Source organism: Cryptomeria japonica, chromosome 11 (assembly GCF_030272615.1).
Source record: "Cryptomeria japonica chromosome 11, Sugi_1.0, whole genome shotgun sequence".
Classification (NCBI taxonomy): Eukaryota; Viridiplantae; Streptophyta; class Pinopsida; order Cupressales; family Cupressaceae; genus Cryptomeria; species Cryptomeria japonica.
The window spans coordinates 734,809,788-734,836,626 of record NC_081415.1 but is presented as its reverse complement, the minus strand read 5'-3'; the positions used below and the strand labels follow the sequence as shown (position 1 = coordinate 734,836,626).

The following is a 26,839-nucleotide window of genomic DNA, read 5'->3' as shown; positions in this document are numbered from 1 at the left end:
AGACATTAAAGATGGGAGATGATGAGAACATACACTCTTTTATGGCTAAGGTGAATGACCTTGTCCTAAGTATTAGATGTGCCAGTGGAATCATTGAGGATGATGAAATTGTTGCTAAGGTGCTGAGATCTTTGCATCTTTCCTATAAACATAAGGTTGTTGCTATTGACGAGATCCGAAGTGTGAATATTGTGATAAGAGATATGTTGGTTGGAAAACTTGTTGCATTTGAGCTGAGTGAATTTGGAGAATCACATGGAATATCTGAGACAACATTTAGAGCATCTGCATCTGTATCCGGTAAGCATAAATATGATCATGATGAGTGCAACATATCTAGCTATGAAAGAGAGAGAAGAGAGATGGAAGAGAAAGAGAGGGAGCTGGATTAACTTGAAGCATTGATTGCCTGAAGATTGCCTAAAGGTGTTGGTAAGTATGATGGAAAGTTGTCTTTGAAGTGTTTCTTTTGTAACAAGATAGGGCATTTTGCTTCTAGATGTCCAGAGAGAATGACTAAGTATGACAGACATGATAGTTTTGATGAGTATGATATGAATGATAGATATGACAAACATGAGAAGTATGCCAAGCCTTACAAGCCTAACTGGAAGTATAGGAATTAGAAGAACTGTTATTCTGCTATTGGTGAAGGTATTACAAATGAATAATCTGAAGGAGATGAAGTTGTACTCCTTTCCATTAAGGAAGATGGACCTATACCCATTGATTCCACTAGTTGTACTATCGAGGAGAAATCTTTAGTTGTTAAAGTTGAAGAGAAAGATGAATGGGTGATTAACAGTAGTTGTTCACATCATATGAAAGGTGAAAAAATAAAATTTGTAAGCATGGAAAGATATGATGGTGGAATAGTCAGATTTGGAGATGACAAAGCCTGTATGATCTGTGGGAGAGGTTCTATTTCTTTTGATGGTAAGCATAACATTGATGATGTCTTGTATGTTGAATGTTTGAAGCATAATCTTTTGAGTGTTGGATAGATGGTTGATAAGGGTTATGATCTATAATTCAAGGATGGTAAATGCAAGATCTTAAATACTTCTGATATAGAGATTGCATCTGGAACTAAGACTGAAGGAACATTTTTCATTTGAATGTTGGTGAGAGAAGTTGTTTGATTGCTCAGATTGATGAGAGTTAGTTATGGCATAGGATAATGTGTCATATAATTTTTGATTCAATGATTAAGATCTATTCTACACATGTTGTTAGAAATCTACCTAAGATTGTTAAGCCTGCTAATCTGATATGTAAGGAATGTCAATTGGGTAAGCCAACAAGAATTTATTTCAAAAGAAAACAATATACATCTGATATATTGCTAGATTTTGTGCATATTGACCTATGTGGACCTATAAATGTTAGAAGTGTGCAGGGTGATAGATATTTTATGTTGCTAATTGATGATTATTCTAGGATGATGTGGGTTGTCTTTTTGAGGGAGAAATTAGAAGCATTTGATAAATTCAATATATTCAAAGCTAAGGTTGAGACTGTCTGGATTGAAGGTCAAGTGTCTGAGATCTGATAGAGCTGGAGAATTATGTTCTGGTGAGTTCAATTCATTCTATGAGAAGCATGGGATTAGAAGACAATTATCTACTCGTAGAACTCCTCAGCAGAATGGAGTTGTTGAGAGGAAGAACATGACTGTTTTGGATTTTGCAAGGACTATGCTGATTGAAGGGAATGTTTCGAAGATCTACTAGAGAGAAGCTATTAGTACCGTTGTTTACACATTCAACAAAGTTCACATCAAAGGAGATACTGGTAAGACCCCTTATGAGCTTTGGTTTGGTCTTTTTCCTAATGTAAGATATTTTAGAGTATTTGGTAGAAAATTTTATATCAAAAGAGATGAGGATATAGGAAAGTTTGATGCTAGAGGTGATGAAGCTATTTTCTTGGGATATTCAACAAAGAGCAAGGCCTATCAGTGCTACAATAAGAGACTAGAAAGATAGTAGAAAGTGCAAATGTGAAGGTGGATGAGAACCATAGGAAAGAGATCAAAGCATGTGGTTATGATGATGGTCAACATATTGTTTTAGCCCCTATTCAACTTGAAGAGCCTAAGCAGAATGATCTAGTAGAGATTGTGAATCCGGATGTTGCTGGTGAAGGAGTGTAGGAACCTAAAAATCAGAACAATCAAAAGACTCTGAGGTATGTAAGATTGGATCATTATGAAAATCAAATTATTGATGATAAAAATAAAGGTGTGATTACTAGAAGAAGGTTAGCTGCTGAAGAAGTATGTTTGATTTCCAAAGTTGAACCTAAAGATGTTGCCGAAGCCTGTAAAGATGGAAGTTGGATGAGAGCTATGTAAGAAGAACTATATCAGATTGAAAATAATAATACTTGGGAACTTGTGCCTAGACCTATGGATAAGAATGTTATTGGTACTAAATGGGTATTCATAAATAAATTGAATGAAGTTGGTGAAGTTGTCAGAAATAAAGCTAGACTGGTTTGCAAAGGGTATTCACATCAAGAAGGGATTGATTATGAGGAGACTTTTGCTCCGGTTGCCAGACTTGAAGCTGTTAGACTATTGCTTGCTTATAAAGATTTCAAGGTATATCAGATGGATGTCAAATCTGCCTTTTTGAATGGTGATCTTGAGGAAGAAGTTTACGTTGAACAACCTGATGGATTTTCACTGTCAGATGATGGATACATGATATGTAAGTTGAAGAAAGTTCTTTATGGACTGAAACAAGCTCCTAGAGCCTGGTATGTTAGACTAGATAAATACTTGTTGAAATTAGGATTTAGTAAAGGTGTCGCTGACAATAATTTGTATTTTAAGATAGAAAATGATAACATCCTGATTGTTGAAGTCTTTATTGATGATATAATCTTTGGTGGTGATGATAACTTGAGAATAAAGTTTGCCAATGATATGCATAAGGAATTTGAGATGTCTATGATTGGTGAAATGAAATTTTTCTTAAGTTTGCAGATTGCACAAACTGGAAAAGGTATATTCATATCTCAAACTAAGTATGTGAAGGAACTGCTGAAGAAGTTTGTATTAGATGACTCCAAATCGGTTGGAACTCCTATGATGATTGGTTGTAAATTGTCTAAGAATGATGAATCTCCTAAAGCTAATTAGAGTTTGTATAGATCTATGGTTGGTGGACTATTGCATCTTACTCAGACTAGGCCGAACATTATGCATGCTATGTTCATGGCTGCTAGATATCAAGATGATCCAAAAGAGAGTCATGTCACTGATGTGAAGAGGATATTCAGATACTTGAAGGGAAATGTGGACTATGGATTATGGTATCCTAGGAATGATGATTTCATGCTATGTGCCTATACTGATGCTGATTGGGTTGGTGATGTTAATGACCAGAAGAGAACTATCGGTGGAGCATTCTTTTTGGGTAAGAAGTTAGTTTCTTGGGCTAGCAAGAAACAAGATTCAATGTCCTTATCTACTATTGAAGCTGAGTACATTGCTACTGCTAGTAATTGCACTCAGGTAGTTTGGATGAAGCAAATGTTGAAGGATATCAGAGTTATTTATGATCAGCCTGTAGACTATTATATACTGTGATAATTCCAGTGCTATAAACATGTCAAAGAATTTTGTGCAACATTCAAAGACTAAACATGTGTCAATCAAATATCATTACTTGAGAGAGCAAGTTAGTGAAGAGAAGGTGAAGTTGGAGTATGTATCTACAAAGGAACAAATAGTTGATATTTTCACTAAACCTTTGCCTGCAGATACATTTGTCTACTCGAGAAATAAGTTAGGGTATCCACCCCTCCCAATGAGAACTAGATGTATTAAGTTGCATCAATCAGGTGGATTTCAGAGCCTTATCTTCTTATCCAAATTGGTGAGTTGGTGTTGCTCCTCTGGTGGAGTAGTTTGTTGATCTGGTTATGTAGTTCTAGGGAGAGAGATTCATGTTTCTATTTTGGGGGAGAGAGTTTGGTTTTCTATTTTGTGAGCTTTGGCATTGCTGTCAAAGGGGGTGAGAGAACATGTGAAAAACTTCTTTCTAAGTCTTGATCTTAGGGGGAGTTTGCTGGAGATATCTTCTTTTCTTTGCATTGATTTTTTTCACATTCATATGTTGTCATCAATGCCAAAGGGGGAGATTGTTGGATATTGTTGGTCATTGTTGCTGCTAGGATATGTTGTTGTCATTGATGTCAACATATTCCTGTGATTTGCTCTGGTGATTACAGATTGGGAAGATTTTCTGATCCGGTTTGTAGTGTTGGTTTGTTGATCACTATTTTGCAGAATTCAATATATCCTCTGATATATTCTGATGTGATCAAATATGGTGCTGAGATTTTGGGATATTGCTTGGGATGGTCTTGTGTATCATCATTTTAGTTGGATCATGATTTGGTGCTCCACAAGTTATCTTTCTTCGTGACAGATGCTGATTGGTTGTGTTCTTGAGCATTCAGATGTTAACCGATGAAGATTTGAAAAGTGGTGTTGGTGCAGCTGTTCTAGATGATTCCAATGTGCTTGCTGGTGTTTCTTAGTCATGTCCTATTTGTTTTGGCAATCCACATTGATCGTTGTGCGAATTTTTGGCGGTTTCTATCAACCGGTGATGATTTGCGTGTTATGCAGTATTTCTGGTGGTGTAGCATGTTGCAGTTGATCTTGGCATGATTTCCGGTAGAGTTGTGCATTTGATAATTTGATTTAGGACCATGTTATGCTATGTAAACCATTATATTGGTCCGGTGGTTGATCTTTGTATCATGTTATGTAATTTTGTAATTGAGAGTTGAGGGTTTAGTCGACCTTGTTATGAAGGTTGATGAATTGTATATATAGGTGATATAGTCATGTAGTTTGGGTGTCGATGTGGGGTCTGCATTATCAGAGAGAGGTTTGTGTGCAAACAAGTGATTTATCCTTTCGTGTTAAGTTTGTGGTGAGATTGGTGTTGCAGGGCATACATCTGTGCTTAACGAGAACTGTAATCAAGCATTTGGAGATGCTATTCTTTCAGTTCATTTCTTCTGGATTGTAGTCTGAATCTTATTGTAAGTCAGTGAGACTTCCTTGAGGGTTGTAGCCTTCCGAAAAAATATCTTTTGAGCAGTGAGCTCTAGGAAGTGTGCCCGAATGCACGTGCATTCCCCATTGTAATATTTTCACATACTACTGCAAAGTATCATCTTGCTATGGGTAGGTTCCCATCGTGTTTTTCCCTTAACCGAGTTCTTCACATCAAAATCTTGGTGTTGTGTATTGTGCTGTTAATTTGCTCATTTGTCTTATTGCCGCAGTTTATCAGATCTGTGTTTTGTGGTTAAGTTTGTTATTCCGATGAAGACTGATTCACCCCGCCCCCGCCCTCTCAGTCTTCCCTCTTGGCTGCTGCTAACATAGACCACTTCTTTTATTTTAGTTTATACCTTCTTCAAATTTTGTACTCAAGTTTTGATCTGATAACCAAGACCATTGGAGATTGGGCCCTGCTTATTCACGTAGACCTTGGAGTAGTCTGCTATCAATTGTTCGATAGAGGAAAGCAACACGTGAATATGAAAATATGTCAAAATGTTATTAATAACCCATAGGTTTCAATGTAATTCCATTGCATTTAGGTGGAAAGTGGAAACAACTATTGATTGATGGCAGACCAAGTAATAAATGTGGCTGTACCAGAATATCCAAGGGGATGTTTAGGGTTATCTTGGTTTTTAATTAGTTTGGGTGAAGATACATCTCTTTGTTTCTAGTATTTTCAATAAGCCTTACATTAAAATATTTTTTGTAGTAAATGAGGAATAGCCTAACAATTAATAGACAACATACATCCTTAATGATATACAACATACATCTCTTTGTTTCTCTTTCTCTCTTTTCCTACTCTAGGTCTTCCTATAATTCTCCGATTGCAAACATAATTTATGAATTTTTGGATAGTGGAGCCCGATTATCTTCTTGATTCAAAGGTTTTGTTTCATTCATTTATCAATCCTTATAAGTGAATGCATGGTTGATTTAAAGCTATCACTTCTCTACCAATGCTTTCCCATAGATGGCTTAGTTTCTAAGTGAAAAATTCCATTGAGAAAAGTAACTCTAATAGACTTCTAAGCTTCATGCACTCAAGCCAAAAGACCATGACATCAATTAGATGAAGTGAAACCTTAATATATTTCAATTCCATCCATAGCTAAAAAAAATTTTAACACTTAAAACCATTTTTAGACATTTCCATAATTTAATGCCCCAAGCTTTCACACAAGACATTAATAGAACCATCATTGGATGAACAATATGTTTTCTTTGTAAGTGATATTCACATGTTGCATTACACACCAATGTGCACACAAGGTTTCGTGATAAGCACAATGACACACAAGATGACATCACCAATGCATCAAGCATGGAGGCACATAGTGAAAGACTTCACTAGTCATTTGAAAGGTCATTGTTACCTTTGTTGCACAAACATCATTTTCTAGATTGCCTACATATTGAGTATTTCACTAGTCATTTGAAAGGTCATTGTTACCTTTGTTGCACAAACATCATTTTCTAAATTGTCTACATATTAACCTCATATACTGCAAAAATGTATTCAATTCATAGACCTAATTTTTTCTAACTGTTAAGCATACCCATTGCACACCAAGATGCAATCGCTAGTATTGACTATGTTATATTTTTTATATATGAATGAATGCATGTATGTTTTTAATAACACCTTCGAGACCAACTTACAACAGATTAAGTACAAAAGACCTACCTAAAAGGTTCATCTCATTTAATAAATAATTTTCTTTTCGGCCAAACGAGCAAAACAAACCACGGTTGTATCCAACAGCCCTAGGACTGAGGAGCCTAACAAGCATTTTTGTCTATAAATACCCGAGTTATGTTGTAGCTACGAGACTGGAAAAGCCAAAACCTCACAATTTGTTGCATGTGAGAGCCTTGTTTTTTAATTTGTTTTCTTTGGTGCTGAAATCGCAATGCATAGTAGTCTTCAATTTTGTTACATCTTGATCTGAAAAAAATGGCCCGTTAAACTGTACGTTTCGGTTCCTAATCGTTTTGTTGTTATGGATATTTGATTATAAGCGTTGTCAAAGGATACCCACTAAATAAAACAGTGGCGTTGATAGCATTGGCAAAATGGGGGTCGCAGGCTCGAAACTGGAGAAGGCTTTAGGTGATCAATTCCCCGAGGGTGAGCGCTATTTTGGACTAGAGAATTTCGGTAATACTTGCTACTGCAATAGCGTTCTTCAGGTAATTTATATTTGATATCATTTATTGGTTGATTAAAGCCATGATTTTTATTTTCGCAATCAATTTGGGCTATGCGGGAGTTGAGATTCTAAATGTTTTGTGGGATTTTGTGGTTCCCGTGTTTTCTCTTTTTGGCTCGATCCATTTTGATTGGTCTAGAAAATACGATTTTGAAAGCCTGAGATCCATGTAAAAGTTCAGATCGTTTGTTGTTGATGCGGTTATTGAACCTTATACAAAAACCACACCTTTCGTATGCGTAATTGAGTTCATGCCTACAGGATTTGGAATCAGGGAATGTTTTTGTTAAAGTGGAGTCTGGGTTTCCTGAGATTATCCTGCAGTAATAATGGTGAGTCAAAGAATGTTTATATGACAACATGCACTCTTAAAGTTTTTTCAATCCGGATGCAGGTTTTGGGATGCTAGTCCTAGTGTTCACGTCTTTAGGATTTAGCAATACTCATTTGTTTGGTGGGCTCTCTTGCCATGCCATTTATACGAATGTGAGTATAAGATTGAATGAAATTCAGGGGAACAGGGGAGTACCTTTTTTAAGATTTTGTTTCATGTTGAGTTTACCTAATTTATATGTTCCTGCTTGGAACTTGGTAAGGTATAAAAATGCATATATAGTAAACCGAGATTTTCAGGGTTATAATGACTTGCATTTGCACATCAGATCCCATTTTTCACCTGGATTTTCTTGATGGTTGTGCAAATGAACTGATTGCTAGTGACGTGGAACTACTTATGCACAATAATAGAGGAAATAGACTTGTTGGCATTAAGTAACAGTACACAACTCGAGGTTGCAGATGGTGGTGCAGAGGAAAACGCAATAATTCAGCTAGTAAGCTTCTGCGATTATTGAATGTGTAGTAAGAAACAGATGGTAAATCATTCCACATTTGATAGACAAATAAATAGTAGAATAATGATAATCTATTCAGTAAAACCAAATAGATAGGATAGATATTTGTACAAGTGAGAACATGAAAGATATAAGGCTGAGAATGGAGATTCTGTGATCAGAAAACTAGGGAAAAACACTTATTAGCTGATTAGTTCAACTGGAATCTCAATCTGTGTCCATCTGTCTTATATTTTTTTAATTAGAGACAGTGCATTTCTATATTAAAATATAAAAATATAATACCCAATTCACATCAAATATTGGTGGAATGGATTAACACCCCCAAAAGTCTATAGTGGAGACCAAAGAAACTAAAAACAGACACACAGCTAAGCAGCAAGAGCTATCATGGTGGGAGGACGTGGGGGGTCACTGTCAGGGGGTTGACACTGCCATCTCGGAGATCTTAGCCATTAGGAATTGGCTCCCAACCCTGATAGTTTCCTCTTTGACTTTTCTTCTTCTAGGACAGGGAAATAGCAAGGTCCAGCCAGGAGAACATTCCACTGTCATGTTAACTAGGGAGGCCACAGTCACATTGAGAGGCATTAGACTGTCCATGTGGCAGGGGGGAACCAGCCATGATATAGGTGTTGAGGGGATCCTTTTGAACCATGAGAGCCACATCTTGAACAAACAGATGCCCACATGGAGAGATATCCTTGCTAACTAGAGAAGACGACACATGAGCAATAGTGCAAGGTGCATTGGCGTATTGCTCAATAAGCATTTGCAATTTGGAAACATGCAAAGCAACTTTATTGGTCAGATCCTGTATCTGCAACATAACATTAGAGCATATAATGGCTTTGGTATACAAAGATAAATTAGCATCCAGCTAAAAGTAAAGTAATGTTTCTATTATTGCTTTTGTTGAATAGAGTTTCCACTTTGAAAGCATGCTCAATTTGGGTCAATTTCATAGGCTTTTTAGGCCAATTGCCTAAAAGATTCATATGCTAGGAAAAAGCTTTGGCTAGAAAGCCTTGAAGAAATCATGTATCTAGTTCCAATTTGCTTCGGACCATGGGTAAAACTAGAAGAGGTGGTTGAGAGATTCAAATGTACACAAAAAGTATAGCAAGTGGTGGAACCTTGCTAATTTTCCTGGTCTTCTGGTCTTGTTTAGCCCTACTTAAATATTACCTAATCATCAAAACCCTTAAGTCCTAGTAGTCACCTAAAGCCCTAAACCCTTTATGTTATGATTCATAGGTGACTTGCTACACTAGGTCGCCTATTTTAAGTTATGACTTTGAGTTGCCCTTTTATTGTTAGTTTACCAACCCCTTCCCCTAAGCACCGACTTGCCTTGTTCATGATTAATTTTTCCTAAGTCTATAGTTAGTTGGAGGCTAAAGTGATGATGACACGTGGCGGCTTAGTGTGCATTCATGGGCTCTAGAGGTCAGTGCTCTTTAGAGCCGCGCTAATGTGCGATGGTGCCACCTATGTAGTGGGCCCAATCTCTTCATAGGGTGAAGCAAGCAGAATGTCCAATTGTGCATCATTTGATTGGTTGCGTGGTCACGTGAAGACAAAAGTGTTAGAGGTGACTCTGCTATGCGTCCCACCGTGGTTGTTCAAGCAAAGAGAAATCTTAGTGCAGCCCTGCGGTGTCAAAATGGTGGGATTGAGTGTGGGATTGCAGAATGTTGACTAGTGGAGAGGGCTGTGCGCTACAATGTAAAGTGCAATCTTTGTTGGTGACCTATGACTAGTCTAAATCTCTCTCAATGCACACGAGGATTTTTCAAATCTGGTTAGACTAATTTGGATTGCCGAATTTGCCGCAACAAAGTTGAATCAATGACTTGCATTCAAACTTTCAAATGGATAGTTGCAGTTGCTATGTTTGAGTACACAAGCAATAATGTCGAGGTGATAGCTAGTGGTCAAATTCTTGGCCATTGGAGCAAGATAAATACTACATATTGATCGACACAATGATTGCTTTCAATTGCATTCAGAATTTTCAAGCAATTTGAGCTCTCTACAAAGTTAGTGACGAAACTAGGGTTTGCTGTTAACAAGAAGTAAATGGTCATTTTGCGCTTGAATCCATTCAAATTTTATGAATTTTCAGTCTTTGGGCTTGTAATTTTTGGTATAACTTGAATTTGTGGGAGAATTAAGTTGAATTGAAGTGAATTGTTAAACCCTAACTCTGAAAGAAACTTGAATTCTTTGTAATTGAACAAAATGAGCCGTTCAATTGGTCAACCTTCCACTTTGAAGAGAGGGCTTGATGAGGACTTGCTGATTCAATTCCTTGGGTCGTTGAAGACCCCTACAAATGTATGTGGCCCAGGAGGTTTAATAGATAGAAATCATACAGTTTGGGAGGGTGTACAAATGCCAACGTACTAGTCACTGATGGGTCTTTATTTGAGCACTTGTATAGGAAGTGGCAGGCCCATTCTCCTTTGGGTAATGCTTGGATTCTAGATTTGGGAAAACTGGTGGTGCCAAATGTTTGTGGATGCTGACTTCATTAGGGCTATTGCCAAGAGGTATAATGAGTAGACAAGAAAAGTGTTAGTAGGGAATGGTGTTGAGATGATTGGTTTTTCAAAAGTTATTCATTTCAGGTGTTTTTAGCATAAATCTAGGAGCCAGTAAGGTCATAAATTTTGAGGCCTTCAAGGAGAAATATCAAATGCACAAAATTGTATATAGAGCTATGTTGATCCGAAGGCATAGATAGGGTGAAAGGGCCAGACAGAGACCTGTTAGAATTTCTCAAAATTGGAAAGAGCCATTTAGTCTTGAAACCTTTGAAAACTATTTCATCAAGACTTATCACACCTTGTGCCAAGTGATTGGTGAAGATACAAAATTGAGGATGCTAATTCACCTCATGTATACGACTGTTGATGTTCAAGATCCCATGGTGAATAGTGAATTTGACTATGCTTACTACATTGCAGAGAAGATGCATAAGTAAATGGTGGCCATCGAGGCCAATGGAAAGCAATTTGATTTCAAGTGGTATTGCTTCTTGTGCCACATGTTCTTGCATGTAGGAAGGGGATTATGTCACAAGAGTTTGCAGGTCTGAGAAGTGGATGATAACAATGTTCCTCTCCTCATTCAATGTTGGATTTACGTTTGGGATTGAAACTGCCAAAATTCAAACTTTGTTGTGCTTGAAGAGTTTTTTTGAGAAGGCTATTAGATTTCTTTCAAGAAGAACTAGTTAGGATACCTAAAGAGAATGGATTTCTTAAGGCCTTGGTGCAGGAGCACCTAATGCAAAATTGGGTCAATAATGCAAATAGGGGTCTAATAGTATGCTTTTAGTTTATTTCATGTAATAAGGTCATATTATGACCATTTTTGGTGAGTTTGTGTCACGTAGAGTCATTTTTGATCAAATATGTAAAATTTGTTAAAATGTTGTAAAAGTTGCTTAAGCAACTTTACAACTTTTGGAAGTTGAAGGGTAGGTAGTTGAGCAGTTGGAAGGTGGAAAAACAGTTGGGCAACATTGTAAATGGTTTATATAGGCCTTGTGTGGTTGAAACAGGGTTAGAACAGTATGTGGTGGTGAAGAATGTAATGTAAAAACTCATTTTTATTGTATTTCCCATCATTCCCTGCTGTTTCTCAGTATTGTATGGTCTGGTACAGACATAAAAATGAAATGTTATTGAGTGAATGTGAAATTAATATGAATCTAATTTCTTACAAAGCTGGTTTCACGTCATTTGGTTAAGTTTTGTGCAAGATATTGCAATTTTGGTGAGTGCAGGTCTGAACCCTGCCTAGTGTTCCTAGTCTTGGAAAAAACGCCATAACTCCTTTTTAAGAGTTGGATCCTCATTAAAATTTCAGGGAAAGTCTGTAACTATCTTATCTACAACCTCATCGAAGCAATTTTGCTCATTATGTTTTATGCAAAAGTTATGGATGACTGTTTTCCTATCCCAGATTGAAAAAAACAAACCTAATTAGACCTAATTGCAGAAGTACAGTCATGATTTGAGAGGTTTGCTCCAAAACAACCCTATCTAAGTTTTGGATATGTTTTAAATAAGCCAAATGGATACTCAAATATGTTTTTACAGTTGGTATATCAGGTCTTATTCAAAAGTTGTGAAGGACTGTTCCTATTTGAAGCGCTACTAGATTCTAGGCCTAGTTGTGTGGACAAGATACAAGTTGAGATATCCTGAAGCTTTGGAGAGTGTTGATGGTTCATTTATGTTATATTTGGTTGATTTAGAATGTTTCCAATGTCAGGTCCAACGTTGTGAAGTCTTGAACCAAAATTGGTGTTTGTAGCCATTGAAGCATAGTGCCATTGTGAAGGAACCTTAACTTGTAGAGGATGAGAATGGAATGTTGGTTGTGAACTTGAACCCCACCTCTGCATCAAGCCTGCCGAGAGTGCACGAGGGTTTCATCCATCATGTTAGAATAAGCATCTGAATGCCACCATTTTTGCATGAAATAATGTACGAGGAGGATGTAACATGGAATTGCCTCATAATTAAGGAGGTGATTGAGAAAAGAAAAAAGTGGATGGTCATGATGAGGGAAGGAGGATGTTGTAGAGCAAGAAGTTTCGCAACCAATGTCTTCACCTTCCAGATTTGATGCCAGTTATACCTACAAGTAGGATGAGTGAAAATTTGATGCACTCTAGAGATAATACCAATAATATAAGGGCCCTAACTTGTTAGCAATTTTTGGCAGATGATGATTTATTTAAGACCCACGAATTTAGAGATTTCGTCATGAGGGTCGAACATGATGAATAGCAAATGAGAGTTATTAAAGCAAAGAATAATGTGTAACCTTCTTAATGGGATGAGATACCCAAACAGGTGTTGTAGTAAGTGGATTTTAAATTTGACAACATGACACTTGGAGAAGGAAGGAAATTAGTGTAGGATAGTGGTTTGTTGTTACTCCTTGATTGGGATATTACTAGTCCCCTTGCTCTTGACACCATAGAAGACACGATCAAGAGGTCTTCACCACTGAAGAGCAAGCAAAACAATCATTTTCAGGATCAGGTTTTAGCCCCAAGTTTGAAACCTTGACAAATTGGATCATGGTCACAATTACAAATAAGCCTAGGGTTGTCGTTGACATTCAAGAATTGAAAGGAGATATAATAATCAAAAGGGTCTTAGATATTCCTGCCCCACAAGATGCATCATTGGCAGTCAATACGGCCCTATTAGTGAAGCCAAAGTAAAAAAGTTGCAAGAGGATTTTGAGAAATTGCAGAAGTTTCCAAATGTGATTGTAGAGACTAATAAATTGAGATTTCTTCAATTGGCATCCACTAGTGCACCATGGCCAATAATTTACATCCCTTCAAGCTCATATGAACCTTTTTCCATTAGATAGGGAAGCTTTGCTTACAAAGCTCAAGGAGCTAAAGGATCAAATAAAAGGGGCTAAGGAAGATAAAATGCAGATAATTGGTAAGTTGGTGGCAGATTTGATTGATTACATATTGTCCAAGATAATGGGCAAGGTTAATGATACATGGAAAGCATATTCAAATAAAAAATGAGCCTCAACCAAGCATGACCTAGATAAGGATAAACTTAAGGCAATAAAAGATAGGTGGATGTCTAAAATTTTAGCAATAAGGCAAATTGCTGGATGTGCCAAGTTTGATCCTAAGGCTCCTGCTAAGATTAAGGTAACCAATGAGATGATGGTGATCCTTGAAGAGATTGTTGCCTACATGTTGAAACTTGACAAACAAGTCAAAGATAAATTAGGATCAATTGAAGCAATTGAGAAGAGAGTTATGCCAAACATTTTGGGTGAATAGGGTCAAGTCAAAACCCTAGATCAATGTAAGAGTGAGTTTGGTTTTGTAGGCCCTAATCTTTTTATCCTCCATATGTTCTAATGAAGATTTGAGCATCAGTTTGCTCAATGCCACATTGGATTAGTTGTTTGCCGTAGAGGTATTTTTTGACAATTTTAGTAAAGAAACTAGGGCAATTTTGGATGCAAAAATATGCAGCACATAATGATAAGTTATATAAGGTTCTCTCTTTCCAATGTCCTTTCAAGATGTGTGTATTTTGGGAGAAGAAATATAATGACTAAGCATATTTGCATTTCAATCGGTCATTATCCATAGCAGCTAAAATACAGATCAATGGATGACCCAATTTTGACAATTTTGAGGTGGTGCAACATTTTTGGTTCCAGCACGCGGTTCAAGCATCAGGATTTGTTGTCTCCATCAGCATCAGGAATGGAGTTGATTTCTTTGTAAGTTTATAAATGTTAAGTTTAAAGTTATCTTGAAGATCTCATTTGTGCTCTTCGCAAACATGTCATCAAAATAGTCTTCACATTTTGTCTTGTTTCGTCCTTATTTAAATAAGGAGACTTGATCTGTAAATGGATCTTTTTTTTGAGCAAGATCCTTGGTATCATAGCAGGTTACCTTGTGCCTGATGTTTGTTAACATCGTGTGTATTTGCTTTGATTAGTGATTGCCAATTGAAGGTTTTGTGGTTGCAAGAGCACAACCATGTGAGAAGCCTTGGAGAGGGGTAGATTTGAAGAGCTCCAAGGGCTTATTCAGCTACTTCAAATGAAAAATAAGGGAGTGAGATATTTGTTGCAATCTTTGTAAGAAGAGAATTAAAAATTTCAAGTTTAATTGACAAGCCATAGAGACTTTCTCATGGGCATCATAGAAGAGTTATAATTTAAAAAAAAATGTTGGAAATGTTCCAAGATAATGGTGTGTAGGAGTGAAGAGAAAAGAAGAGTCCTCTACAAAAAATGCACAAATTCAAACTTAGGTATGCACGATAGTAACTCTACCATGTTCTCTTTCTGCCCATTAAGAATCTTTTGGTTGCCTTGAAAAGCACATAGTAACTCTACCATGTTCTCTTTCTGCCCATTAAGAATCTTTTGGTTGCCTTGAAAAGCACACTAAATGATTTGGTTTTAAGATGTTAACCAAGATTGTTTATGATGGAAAAGGGATTGAGAAAAATGGTGAAGATAATTTCAATCCAATAGATGTTAAGGGAAGACCTCAATATGCAAGTTTGCTATATGAAAAATTGCAAGTTTAGTTGACAAGCCATAGAGACTTTCTCATGGGCATCATAGAAGAGTTGTAATTGAAAGAAAAAATGTTGGAAAAGTTCCAAGATGATGGTGTGTAGGAGTGAAGAGGAAAGAAGAATCTTCTACAAAAAATTCACAAACTTAAACTGAGGTATACATGATGGTCACTCTACCATATTCTCTCTCTTCCCATCAAGAATCTTTTAGTTTTAAGATGTTAGCCAAGATTGATTATGTTGGAAAAAGGCTTGGAAAAAATGGCAAAGATAACTTTAATCCGATAGAGGTTGAGGGGAGATCTCAATATGGAAGTTTGGTATATTTTGGTGGTGTACAAGAGGTTGGAGAATGCTCCAAAACAACATGGGCAAGAAAAGCTTGCAAAGACAAGGAACTTAATCCACTGACTCAGAAAAAAACAGCCCATAGAATGTTGGTGCCATTCTATGTGCCAAATCTAAGGATGATTTGAAGTTCAAATTGTTGAGTAGGTTGCAAAAATAGAAGGTAGGCTTGCAGTACCTCCAGAGGGCAGGGAGGAAACTTCAAAGACAAAGACCTTTAACTAAGGGAGGAGGAAAAAAAATAGTCTATCCTTTCTAACATATGGAAAGAGGAAATAGGGAGATTATGCTTCATATACTTAACTACTAGCCACACGCAGGTTGGAGGCAAGCTGGATGTGAGATATTAAGGAAGATATGCCAAAGCCGAAAAATCTGACTTCTATTTCAATTGCAGGAAGGGAGGGCATGTTGCAGAAGAATGTAGGCATCTTGTTCCTTGTATGAGCTGTAGGAGAAGTAACCATAGTAGGCAATGTGCAAGACAAACACCATTGAGGAACTAATGTTCCATAGCAAGGATGAGAAGAGAAGAAGTCACTCTCCAAGAGGAGTTGAACGTTGGGACAAACACAAAGGTGAGAAGCCAATTGATTTAAGCATGTGCAAATTTTACAACTATTACTCTCAGTTCAAGATTGAAGGGGATTGGATTGGCGAGTGTTGAAAACTCTATCTAGAGCTTCATCCAAAACATGGCAAAGGGAAAAATAAGCAGGTACTACGAAAATGGGTTGAGAATCTCACCAACATTGAACAATAAGAGGTTGTCATTGATTCTTGGATAGAGCATTTACTTGATATGCAAACAAGAAAAGAGTGAGTTGCTATCATTTGCATTGGCATGAGAGTAGCACCCCAAACATTTTTCCTGAATTTAGTTATGTTCAAGATGCTAACTCCACTTGTACAGAAAATAAAGAGGATTATTCACTCACCATGAATGAGCATGTTCTCTTGGACGTCAATGAGGTACAAAAAATTTAATAATGCACAAGGAATGGGTTAATTTCATTCTACACATTTCTTTAATTGATGATTGGTATTCACATCCACTTGTTCTATGGTATAGCAGGTAAGGGTAAATGGGTTGCTTGGTTGCATGAGGCTACAAGGCTTCTAGCAAGACCTGCAAATCAGTAGTATGGACATTTTCCAGTGCTGTAAGAAAGCATATCTTTCCATGGCAATGCTATGATTGTAACATGCAATTTATTCCACTTTTAGGTTGAGAAGTAAACCAACTTTACTTGTATAAGAAGGTAAGGAGTAATCAAGGAGTTTTAATGTTCATGTTAAACATGCATGTTTTCCTTAACTCTTTTTCAAGCATACGGCAATATAGGTAGAAGAAATCCAAGTTGAGAGAATGATCTGATTCAGGAAGCATTCTAAGCAAGAATGTATGAAAAAAAGGTGACAAAAGTTTGTTTCACATTTTCCATGAAAAAATGCACCAATGGTAGCATGTTTATTGTTGTAGCATCATGGAGACATGCTTTATTTCAGAATTTTACAAGTTGTATCATGCCTAGGATTGTTTTGGTATGCACATAACAAGTTCTGACAGCTTTATCAAGTTGTAGCATGAATGTTTGGGTGGTTGTAACTTGCATGCACCCAAAAAGAAGTTGTTGGAGGTTTGCCAAGGCTGTTTTTTGTATGTTAGCAATGGAAAAAGCATTTTGTTGGCTATCTTGAAGCATGCTCATGGTTTTCCATGGTGGTATAATAAGCTGTACAAAATTTGGTTCATTGAAATAGGTGAGAAGAGCACTCATGGTGAGTGGAACTCCAAAAGCATACTGCTGTGTATGCATGTCGAGTAGCCTACATGTTGATTTTGGCACATTTGATTCATCCACAATGCAATTTAATAAAATATTGTTGCTATGGTATGTTAATCTAAGCCTCTCTTATTACATTATGTAATTTAAATCAGTGTTTCAGTCTAACTAAGAAAAACATAAATTTGATGACGACTCTGATTATTGAGCTTGTAATGCAATTATGCTTTTATTGTTTTGAGAAGTTTATTGTATTTGACTTGGTTTTGAGTTTGTTATATTGGAACTTGTACTTCTTTTATCATTAACTTATGAAATGAATATCATATTAGAATTCGACTGTGTTTTAGTCTTCTCAAGGCGACGTCCACGAGTAGTCTTTAATACCATGACATTAATAATTACAAGGCAACAGATGCACTTAGCATAGTGGCAACCATTTGTAAGTAGGGGCAAATTGATATTGAATGCTCATCACTAGTCTCATTCCCCATTGGCAAAGCATTTGGAGTACGGGATGTGTTACAAGTGACCTTTTTCTTGCATGTCTAACCACCATGAGATTGACCCAAGTACAATCCAATCATGCATGCATCTGTTAAGCATTGAAGAAATTCATTTGATACTTAATTATAATTTTAATATTTGTAGGATTTCATCCATGTGTATTTTAACTTGAAATAGAATGAAAATGAAATCCTGAAATACTCAACACATTTATAGTTATACATGAATATCTCACTATTAGATGGATTGTTGGATCAGTGGGCTGTTACTGTAAATTCGGCACCCCATGATTACTTTTTCAAATTTTAGCTTCTTTTAGTTGGTTTCACTTATTTTAAAAATTTATTTGTGTTTTAATTTTCAAATGATAATTTTATATTTTATAATATAATAATAACTGTTCTTGAATTTCTGGATTTATTTTGCTGTTCGAGAAATTTTTATCCCTGATCCTGCAGTCAACTAAAATATCCAAACACCATGGGATTGACCCAAGTACAATCCAACCATGCATGCATGTCTTAAGCATCAAATGATTTCACGTCCATCTTAATTATAATTTTAATATTTATGGAATTTCACCCATGTATGGTTTGTTTAAATTTGAAATATTATGAAAAGAAAATCCTTCATTACTCAACACATTTATAATTATACATGAATATCTTATTATTAGATACTCTAAAAACTCCAAACTCCAAACTCCAAACTCCACACTCAATGTATTATTCAACAATGAAAACATTACAATACACTTATAGAGTCTCCATGAATGCTTTTGAAACATCAAGCTCCTCCAATGCATCCTCCATGTGTCCAAGCATAATGGGTAACCATGCAACCACACATTCCATGTCATGCTTCACATATGCACTCAATAACAAAGCTCAATACAAATGACAACCAGGCCAAACAGCCAAGGTAAAACCATAAGTGTACAAAACCATTGACCCCACATTTACTTTTGGCCACGAGGTTTTCCCAATATTAAACAATTTTCCATGTGCAACCCACATATAAAATATCTAACCAATATTACATACAACTTTACAAGTGGGGACTCGAATAAATATTTAATGTGGCTAAAGTCTAAACACATCTCCTAAAAATGCACCACAAGTAAATATTTATTTTACATAATTAAATTGATTTTTTCTTGTGCAAGGTGTACAACGCTCTTTTCCTAAAAAAATCCTCTTCAAATTTCAGCATCTTTTAGTTTGTTTCAGGCATTTTAAAAATTTAATTGCATTTTAATGTTCAAATATTAATTTAATATATTATATTAATAGCTGTCTTTGAATTTCTGAATTTATTTTGCTCTCCCTGCAATTTGTGCCCCCGATCCTGCAGATCCAATCTCCAAAGCTTGGAGAAACATTTCTTGCACAAGAATCCAATGTAATCAACCAAAATGTGTGCTATAAATACTTGCAACTGTCCATCATCCAATTTCTTAGTTGTGGTTTTACAATGTTGGTCATCATACTAATGGCATTTGTTTCTTAGTAACTTGTTGGAAGGAAAATTTAGGCAAAGCCTTTGCACTTGAGGTGAACGTATTAATCTCAAAATAATAATACAGGAACCTCTTCGAAGAAATGTGATGTCCCCGTTTGGGATTTGATGTAATTCAGTCCTGAGACAATAATTTCAACTTAATATGAGAGTTGTGATACATTAATAAATATAATTTGATCAAAATTGAATATATTTCATTATAATATTCGACTTAAAGTTTTAAGGCTAGTTTGGAAAAGTAATACTTATCTTGATAGATTCTATGATTTGAGATATATTCTATATTGTAAACATCCCCTGAAACCATTTGGAATGATATCTCACAATTAGTACAGAATGGATTAAAAAACACAAATAATTTTTCCCAAACAAAATCTTCAATCTGTTAACTCCTCTTAGACCATTGTTGACCTTTTGGTAATGCTGCTTGTTCAAATCACAAACAATAATTTGCTAGGCTTAAGAAAGGCTGAAATAAAAACCACAACCAATAATCCAAAATCTCCCAAGTGGGTCCCATTCCATTTTAGTGGAGCTGTTAAAAAAACACACAATAATTGTGAAATCTTTCCTAATGCTGCAGTCGCCGTTTGAGGGATAATTGTGAAATCTTTCCTAATGCTGCGGTCTAAGTCACAAGGTTCGAATTCGAATTCGACAGCCATGAAGTTCGGATGAAATTTGACAAGGGGAAAATTAGAAAAAATATTCGGATAAAATTCGCCTTCTATAATTTTTTTTATTTTTAAATATATTTATACTTCTAATAAATTATCAGAATAGCGGCCCAGCAGTTGCAGACACCCATGACCCAATAGATACAAAGCATATACAAAGAATACCCATGACCGCTGAGTTGTGTTTAGAGGCGGATAGCAGTGCTTTAAATTCGATTAAATTCGATTTTTTTTATAGAAGTTTGAAATTCGATTAAATTCGAACCTCATCCATGAAAATTGCCGTATCTTGTGACTTAGGCTGCAGTCACCGTTTGAGGGTCCCTCTACTATAGAAATAAGAATAACAAGTATTCAGATGCTGATTGTTTGGGGCCCACAAAGCACCTTTGGCAAGCTTATTTCAATACTAACAAATCTGATGTTTTATTGAAGTCCTTTTTTCCTTTATTCTGATATCTCTGGCTGATCAAAGCCCCCCTCCCACGTGGAATTCCTTCCTTTATAATTTGCTTCCACATCACAAGATAATTATAAATGATTCTCAATTAATAGCTTGAGTTAAATAGAATAATTAAATCTGATGATGTGTTTCACATATATATCTGCTGTAGCCTCTCAGCCTATTAATTTGTGCATATTATAGTCACTGCTGCCTGGAGATGTATTTATGCCTAATCATAACTAAACTTATGGAATTCTCACCGCTCCTTCATAATCCTCTTCATGACCGATATATATATATGCTATGAATGAGATTTCGTATTACTTATAGATAAAGAGATGATGCTATGTCTGATATATACGATATTATATAGGATATGCAGTGTTGTGTCAGATGTGAATAATCCTGGGCTTCCATACACACGATATTGGCTTCCATACACACGATATTGGGCCTTTTTGCCTCCCTCCTGTTCTTCTAAACTGCAATTATATATAACTCCCGTCCATCCATTCAAAGTGATTTTGATTGTCTCCATATATAATATGATGAGGTGGTTTGAAAAGACACGTCTTCTATCTCTTCCAAATCACTGCCCTTTGTTGCCACTAATCGTGCCTTTTAACAAATTACACGGTAGCATTACAGCAGTTGTCATAATATCGATGACTCTTCATAATAACATCGATTCTATAATTAGAATGCCCTTCAATTAATTTATTATTCATAATTACTATGTAATTGCTGATGATGGAGGTATCATCGTTTGTAATTATATTGTTTTATCTTCCTTCTGTGCTGCTTATCCTGTGGCAGCTGTGAGTAGGCCCTTACGTTATACCTGATCCAAGCAAGTCGTGCTACTTTCCCATAACTTCATGTATAATTGATACTATCAAACACATTGTCGATTTTGCCAGTCACTATGTTTTCTAGGTCGATACTGAGATAATTGTTTTCTTTATCCATAAATGGTTCGTGGTTCTTTGATATCATGCTTGTAATTATTTGTTCTCTCTAATAAAATGGTTTAGATCTTTAATTATAACTTATTTTAATCATATATCTTTATGTCCTGTATTGGGGACATCACAAGAAACCTGATGCTCCAATGTGTAGGAAGATTCAAAGTGATAACATCCATTTTCTTGCTATCTTGTCGTATAGGAAATCTTTGTTTATGTTAGCAATCATGCAAATTTTTATCAATGAAGAACATCACATAGAATCATAAACTGCACACATGAACCCAAGGGCTGTTTTGACATTATCATGAAGTTCTCAAGAACTCAATTTAGATGGCTACTAGTGACATGGTATTAAGCACCAAATCTTAGGGCCATTTTTGGATTTGAGACGGTAAAGTCTGGTGTTATAGAAAAAACTACTTCTCTTCAGTATTAATCAATGAAAAAATCAAACTTGTGTTTTGTAGAAAACTTTACAATTCAAGCACTCTAGAGTCTAGTCTATCTTTTCGCATGCTTTGATAATACTTTTCTAATTTTAGGAATTAGAGGTGTCCATGCTTGAGATTCCTTGCTATGTTCTAAGGGTGTACCCAATACGGTTGAGAAATATCCTTGGCCTTTTGATGATAGTTGTACCCTGTGTTCAAGGATGTAAGAATGCCCCATTTGGGTTGAGGATGCAACTCCTTTATTTCCTTTTTTTCAACATTTGGTACATTGGTCATGCACAAGTAGAAAAAGCAACTAAAAAATGCTCTTCAGTTTTAACATTAATTAAAATTTTATAGTAATCTAGTAACTAATCTTGATAGAGGACTAATTCCAATCTAATTTATAAACACCAGAGAAATGTGTGTTATGTTAATCAAAAAAGGAAAATAAGGCTACTGGTTTGAAGCAACAAATTTGAGAAGTCGAGAAGTATTTTTTAACTTGAAAAGAAGCACCTATAAAAGAGGGAGACATTCTATACTCAATAATCTTTTGAAGGACGATTTTATATATACAATCTTTTTGTCATATCATGTAATAGAGGACCCAATAACTTCGGAATTTAAAGTCCTAAACTTCTCATAACTTAGAACATTTGTCCACATGAGACTCCTATTCTAATTGTTGACTGAAATTTTTTTTTCCTGGAAAGTTTCTGTTTCATCCTTAACGTCTTGCTTCAATTCTTTGGGCAATCCTCCTCAGTAACCACAAGATGCCTTTCAAAAAGTATGGTTTTCCAAAATTTCTTGCTTTACTCCTTAATAGAATCATCTTAGGAATTTTCAAGATGCAGAAGCGACACTTCATCTATTATTGAAAACTGTAAAGGTTTTAAGTAAATATTTTCTAGGTAACCTATCCTAGATATGAGGATCTAGAATAATGCATCATACATAAAAAAAAGCATATAGAGCAAAGCAAATCCAAGCAAGGTGTCACTTCTGTTTGTGGGTTCAGGAAAAGGGGTTGGATCTTTCCATTTGATCCACCAGAAGATAGGAGCTAGTTTTTTCATCTTACACACTTAAAGGAGGGGTTGAATAATTCTTTAGTGCCTTACATCTTGACTTTTCGTCTCATTGCCTCTTTGACAAAACAATTGTATCTCAGATTACTTCGCAGTTGTATTTTGAAATCTATCTTTGGATTTCATAACATTTCTAACTTGGCTGATGTATATTATGTGTCTTCGTTAAGGGGTTTTCATGCTCATCTTTTATGCCCCTGCAATCCCATTGCCACTCTTCTCTGTGCAGTATTTCTCAATATTCTACTTTCTTGTCCCAACTTGAATTCTGGACCAGTACACTATTGATGTTGATATTTACCATAACATAATTATATTACAGGGAATAAAGAAAAAAATTCCTAGAGATGAAATTAATCACAAAATCTTATCCATCAACGTGTAGATTTTAATGGTTTTGATCTTCCTATACAGCAGCAGAACTAATCAGTAAGTTTAATCTTCCAATTGCACCAATCTCTTCTTAACATTAATATGATCAATAACATAGCTTGTACTGGGCAAGTATAGTTGAATTTGACTGAACAAGTACATGATCTAGAGCGATACTGAAAATTATCTTGTACATCAGATCACACTCATTACAGTGCAAGATCAAGCAATCCATGCAGAAAGTTTCTGCATGTGACTAATTGATTATTCTAATGTAAATGAGACCTTGCATGATGATGGAACATATGTACAGATATCTAAATATTCACATGTGATCTGTAGATAATCTAATGAATAATTTATCTAACTTTATGGGGGATACTACTTGCTCATGTAACAGTGGGTGAAAGTAGACGTATCTTGTTTGTACCTTATCCGTTTTTTAAGTAATTGGAAACATTAAATTCTCATCATATAGGTCAAAAATGTTGGAATGAATTGTTATTTATTACTTGTACTTGGGATTTGCTTAAGGCCTGTGGATTTTGTTCCAGTAGGTTGAAGAGTTCTGTTTTTGTTGAAAATATAAATCCAAGCACATGCAAAGTATGCTTGATTATGTTGCTGTGGGACCATCCTTATTCCGGAGGCATGTTTAAAGCTTATAATTGATGCTATGTGAACACTAGATTTGAGAATGAATAATGAATCATTAGTTGATTATAGATGGTCTCTTACAAATTCGAAATATAAATTTTTAAAAACACCTGGAGATTGCCAGTTTATTAAATTTGTTTCTAAGTTTGTACATATCTGTATCTTGTTGCAAAGTTCTTAGTCAGAATGAACAAACTCATTTGTTCTCCATTTCCCCTTTTCAGAAATGTTAAGTGCTAAAATTCTAGAAAATTACTCTCTGAGTAATTATCTGTTGCAAAAACAAGGGGAATTATTTCTTTTTTGAGAGATTATTGATTTCTAAACAAGTGTAAGAGGCTTCTTAGTAAAATAGAACATGGAGTGTTCTGCCACAAGATAAATGGAGGGAAAGAACTATTTTTTGAATCACATGCCACCAGAATCTTTGATTAGATGTTTATAGTTTTCATCCAATTTTTATTTAGCTTTTCAGATATCTCTCTGAAGACAAGCCACAAATAACGTAGGCCACAAGGAACTTTTAAATGAATACATCTTTGATGATGTTTGCATCTTTTTGGAGTTATTTTTCAGTATATTAAGATACAGCTTAAGACCATCTTAATGCTTTTTTCCTTCATTATTAACTTCTGAATTGGTGAGTTAACTAAGAAGTCTCTTTTTTTACCTAATGCAGGCTCTCTATTTCTGTGTTCCGTTTAGAGACCAATTGTTGGAGTATTATAGCCACAATAAGCCAACTGGGGAAGCAGAGGAGAATCTTCTAACATGCTTGGCAGATCTCTTTATGCAGGTCAATAAATTCATTGGTTTTCAGAGTAATATTAGGAAGAGGGAGATGCAGAATTTCTTTGAAGAGATGGATAATAGTGTGACAAAGTTTAGCATTTTTGTTTTGAGCAATGAGTTTCTACATATAAATTGACAGCTCAAATATCTTGACTTGCCTTATACTAGAAAGTGAAATCACAAAAGCCATTTTAAAATGCTCCTTACTGGAATATGCTTGTTTCTTACCCGGCCTTTTTATCTTGAGAGTATCTTAATAGATGTGATTTTATCAAAGGACGTAGAAGATCCTTTAGAATAGGGAAGTGGAATGATTTAGGAAGCTTCATTGTTTGTATTTCAACGTTTTTACTTTGGTAAGGTATCGATTTGCATTTGAGACTGTATTTTCCTCCACTTTTTCAATAGCAAGTGCCTTATACTTTATAGGCCTGTTCTTTGATATATGCCATGGTTGCTCTATTTAAACCGGTTGGTTATGAATTAAGATCAGCCAGATAGAGAGCCGTTGCACATCCTTACATAAAATCAGTCAGGAATAGAACTGTTAGTGGTGATTGTTAAGAACATCCATAACAAGGGCATACTTGTTTTTTTTTTTTAATTTCTGTCTTCATGCATTTCACACTGTAGTGTCCCCATCCATAATTTGTTCTTGGATCACCATCCACATATTGGGCTCCTATGGTAATTTACTCTCAAAGAACAAAAGAGTTTGGTGGTTTTCAGCTGCTAATTAATCATTCCCCTTATGGGCTGATCACTTTCCATGTTGCCAGACTCCAATTCTCTGAGTTCATTCCTTGGTATATTTGGGCAATTTAGCAGCTCAGCTATATGAATTTATTGATCAATCAGAAATAAAGCCATTAAAAATCCTTACATATATGATCAGTCAAAAAAAAAAAGAGGCATTGCTGATTTTTCTTGTAAGCCCATCTATAACAAGGCCATACTTGGTTACTTCGGTGTGTAGCCAGTTTTGCGTTTATCTAGCACATCTGACTGTCAAACTGGATTCTGCTGGTATCTTGTAAACACTGAAAGAGGTTGGTGTTTTCTGCTGCTAATTGAATATTTCCCTGGCCTCTTCAATGTTATCTGACTAGAAAACATCTTGGTTATCTATGTGCTTAGAAGTCAACATTCCTTTTCTGTCCTTAGGCTCTATGCCTGTTTCTGAACTTCCTTTTTGCGTGATTATTACACATAATTGGGCCTTTGGTCTTGTACAATCCATCAGTCTCTCTCCGTGTTTCTCACATCCTTATGTTTTTGTGCATACCAACCCGGTTCACTCTTCTCAGTGCAGAACATCTTATTAGTGGGGCCTGAGAGAGGCAACTACCTTCAATCACTTGTGGTGCTCAACATTCTGCTTTCTTCAACCTTCCATCCCTCAGCCTAGTGTGTAATCTTGAAGATACACGCAGAAAACTCATCATGGCATACTGAGATTGATAGGCATAGTCTTTTTATCACAATACAAACAGTGTCTGGCCTGAAGTAATGTATCATTCCTTAGCACCACTTTTTCCTTGCCTATTTCTAAATCCTGAGGATTTCGAACAGACATAAGAGTCACAGTGTTGTCACGTTACAATAAATTAAGATTTTCATTCTTCAATGACACCTTGCATGAAAGATGTAATCTCTATTTAAACATGTTCTGTCTCAAACGGAATTAATCACATGTTCTGTCTCTACAACTTGAAGTTGAAGTGTTATCTTATTCATTGCCCTTTTTGCCTATTTAGGTCATGATCCTTCATTCATCTCATTTCCTGTTTAGGTCCTTAACTTAAAAACATTGCAATGCAAGAGATGCTGGATTGGTCATCCAAACCTTGGCTGATAATTTCTTTCATGTCCTTGTGAAATTATACCATGCAAAATTCCATTAGCTTCAAGGGATCCAAAATTGGGTTAACACACAGCTTATTTAGATAACATAATATATTAATAA

The 26,839-nt window shown here is 35.7% G+C and overlaps 1 protein-coding gene across 3 annotated transcripts in view; it reads left to right on the top strand.

Annotated features, from left to right (window-relative positions):
* The first annotated feature begins 6,839 nt into the window (after positions 1-6,839).
* LOC131030311 (ubiquitin carboxyl-terminal hydrolase 3) overlaps positions 6,840-26,839 on the top strand; it is a 37,490-nt gene continuing 17,490 nt past the window's right edge. The window contains exons 1-3 of one of the 3 annotated variants that reach the window (XM_057961039.2): positions 6,840-6,964; positions 7,121-7,291; positions 24,761-24,877. In XM_057961039.2, coding sequence (XP_057817022.1) covers positions 7,175-7,291; positions 24,761-24,877 — 234 coding nt within the window. In that variant the 5' untranslated portion in view covers positions 6,840-6,964; positions 7,121-7,174. Of the gene's footprint in view, positions 7,292-24,760; positions 24,878-26,839 lie in introns of all 3 variants that reach the window. The other 2 variants (XM_057961038.2, XM_057961040.2) reach the window with 2 other exon arrangements.